Source organism: Solanum stenotomum, chromosome 3 (assembly GCF_019186545.1).
Source record: "Solanum stenotomum isolate F172 chromosome 3, ASM1918654v1, whole genome shotgun sequence".
Classification (NCBI taxonomy): Eukaryota; Viridiplantae; Streptophyta; class Magnoliopsida; order Solanales; family Solanaceae; genus Solanum; species Solanum stenotomum.
Genome location: NC_064284.1, coordinates 64,826,575 through 64,828,384, shown reverse-complemented (window position 1 = coordinate 64,828,384; position 1,810 = coordinate 64,826,575). Strand labels below are relative to the sequence as shown.

General features: G+C 35.7%; 1 protein-coding gene across 1 annotated transcript; it reads right to left on the bottom strand.

Annotated features, from left to right (window-relative positions):
- Window positions 1–2: 2 nt before the first annotated feature.
- LOC125859187 (CBL-interacting protein kinase 5-like) lies at window positions 3–1,513 on the bottom strand (the record flags this gene model as incomplete). The annotated part of the gene is made up of 2 exons (XM_049538893.1): window positions 368–1,513; window positions 3–170 (listed from the first exon to the last, which is right to left on the bottom strand). Coding segments are annotated over exons 1-2 (1,314 nt in total), but the record flags the coding sequence as incomplete, so codon positions are not given.
- Window positions 1,514–1,810: the final 297 nt, after the last annotated feature.

The window sequence follows — 1,810 nt, the reverse complement described above, 5'->3', positions numbered from 1 at the left end:
AATCCTTGATCACAAAAGTTCCTGTATTCTGCAGTATCTCCTGATTTTTTTGTCACTTGTACAACATGGAAAGCTGGAGTAATCTCAAATATCTCTGCATCAATTGCTAATTGCCCTTTTCTCCCTTCTTTGCTTCCTTGCATTTTCACCGTCCCGTCTTTTTTCTTCACCTGTTGAACACCTAATAAAGTAAATAAAGTTTGTTCATTCTATAATACTAAACTTTTAGCTAAGATGGTCATAAGCTAAAGGTGATCAGATTAAACTTTTAGATAAGATGAACCTACAGGCAAAGTCACATATAGGCTCAAGGGTGGTCAGATGAACATCTTTCACCGATATTATACTATGTATGGGTCATACGTACCTTAAAACTACCCATTGAAGCTACTTCCTCTAGCCTCGAGACAATAGTGGATGCAGACTTTTGTGTCGTGAATCTAGCATCCGACCTATGACTCTTATCTTTCTTGAACAAGCTAGAGAGATCAAAACCAGGAGAAAGAGAAATGATATCGAAAGCATTCAAACAATAAGTAGGCTTCATTATTGTTGATGAACTCTGTTTTTTGTGTCTTGAAGAACACTCTGCATCCGAATCATCCACAATATCAAAAACACTACGAGGTGAATCATCGTCGTGTTCTTGATCCAAAACTAGTGGTTTATCAATTTGTTTGAATCCTTTCTTGAACCAATTATTGTCCATTAGCTTAGCTAATGTGATTCTTGAAAATGGATTTGGATCAAGAATTCTTGAAAGTAGTTTTTTCACTTCATATGGAAAATATTCAGGGCATTTAAATATCCCTTTACTAATTTTCTTATACATTTCCATTAAATTTGTGTCATGAAATGGAAGATAACCAGCTAACAATACAAACAAAATCACCCCACACGACCAAATATCCGCCTTTTCGCTATCATATCCTCTCTTATTTATGACCTCTGGCGCGACATATGCTGGAGTTCCACACATCGTGTGGAAGAGTCCATCTTGTCTTTTCGTATCGAAAAGACAACTCAACCCAAAATCAGAAACCTTTAGGTTTCCAGTTTCATCCAGGAGTATGTTTTCAGGTTTCAAGTCCTTATGATATACCCCTCGACTATGACAGAAATCAACAGACGCGATTAATTGGTGAAAGTATTTTCGCGCTGCTGATTCCCTAAGCCTCCCTTTAGAAACCTTATTGAAGAATTCACCACCTCTAACATATTCCATTGCAAAATAATTTTTTGTTTTGCTAGCCATTTCTTCATAAAGTTCAATAACATTTGGATGTCTAATTAGTCTCATAACAGAAATTTCACGTTTGATTTGGTCAATTAGGCCAACTTTCACAACTTTTTCTTTGTCAATTACCTTAACAGCTACATATTGTCCTGTTTTTAGGTTCCTTGCATGATATACTTTGGCAAATGTGCCTTGGCCTAACAATTTACCAATCTCATAATTATGCATCAAAATTGTCCCTTTTTTCTCCGTTTTCGCGCTCTTCGTGCTCATCATCCTGCAAGAGGATAGATGAGCATCCAATCACGCGAAGAAATTGAAATTATTGGCGAATCATCGTGTATTCGCCTAGTGATTTCCCCTGGCTAATCATAGGGGAAAATTAGCCAGGGTTAGAGGAGGTGTGTTTGTGTTGGGAGAAATTAAATCTAATGGAATGGAGAAAAATATATGGAATTTAAAGAATTGGTAAGTTGTGTATAAATTGGTTATTTTTGAAAACTAAAGAAAGATGGTTAAATTATGATATCAAGATTTTGAGTAGTTACTATATAACTAACAAATAAAAATAGA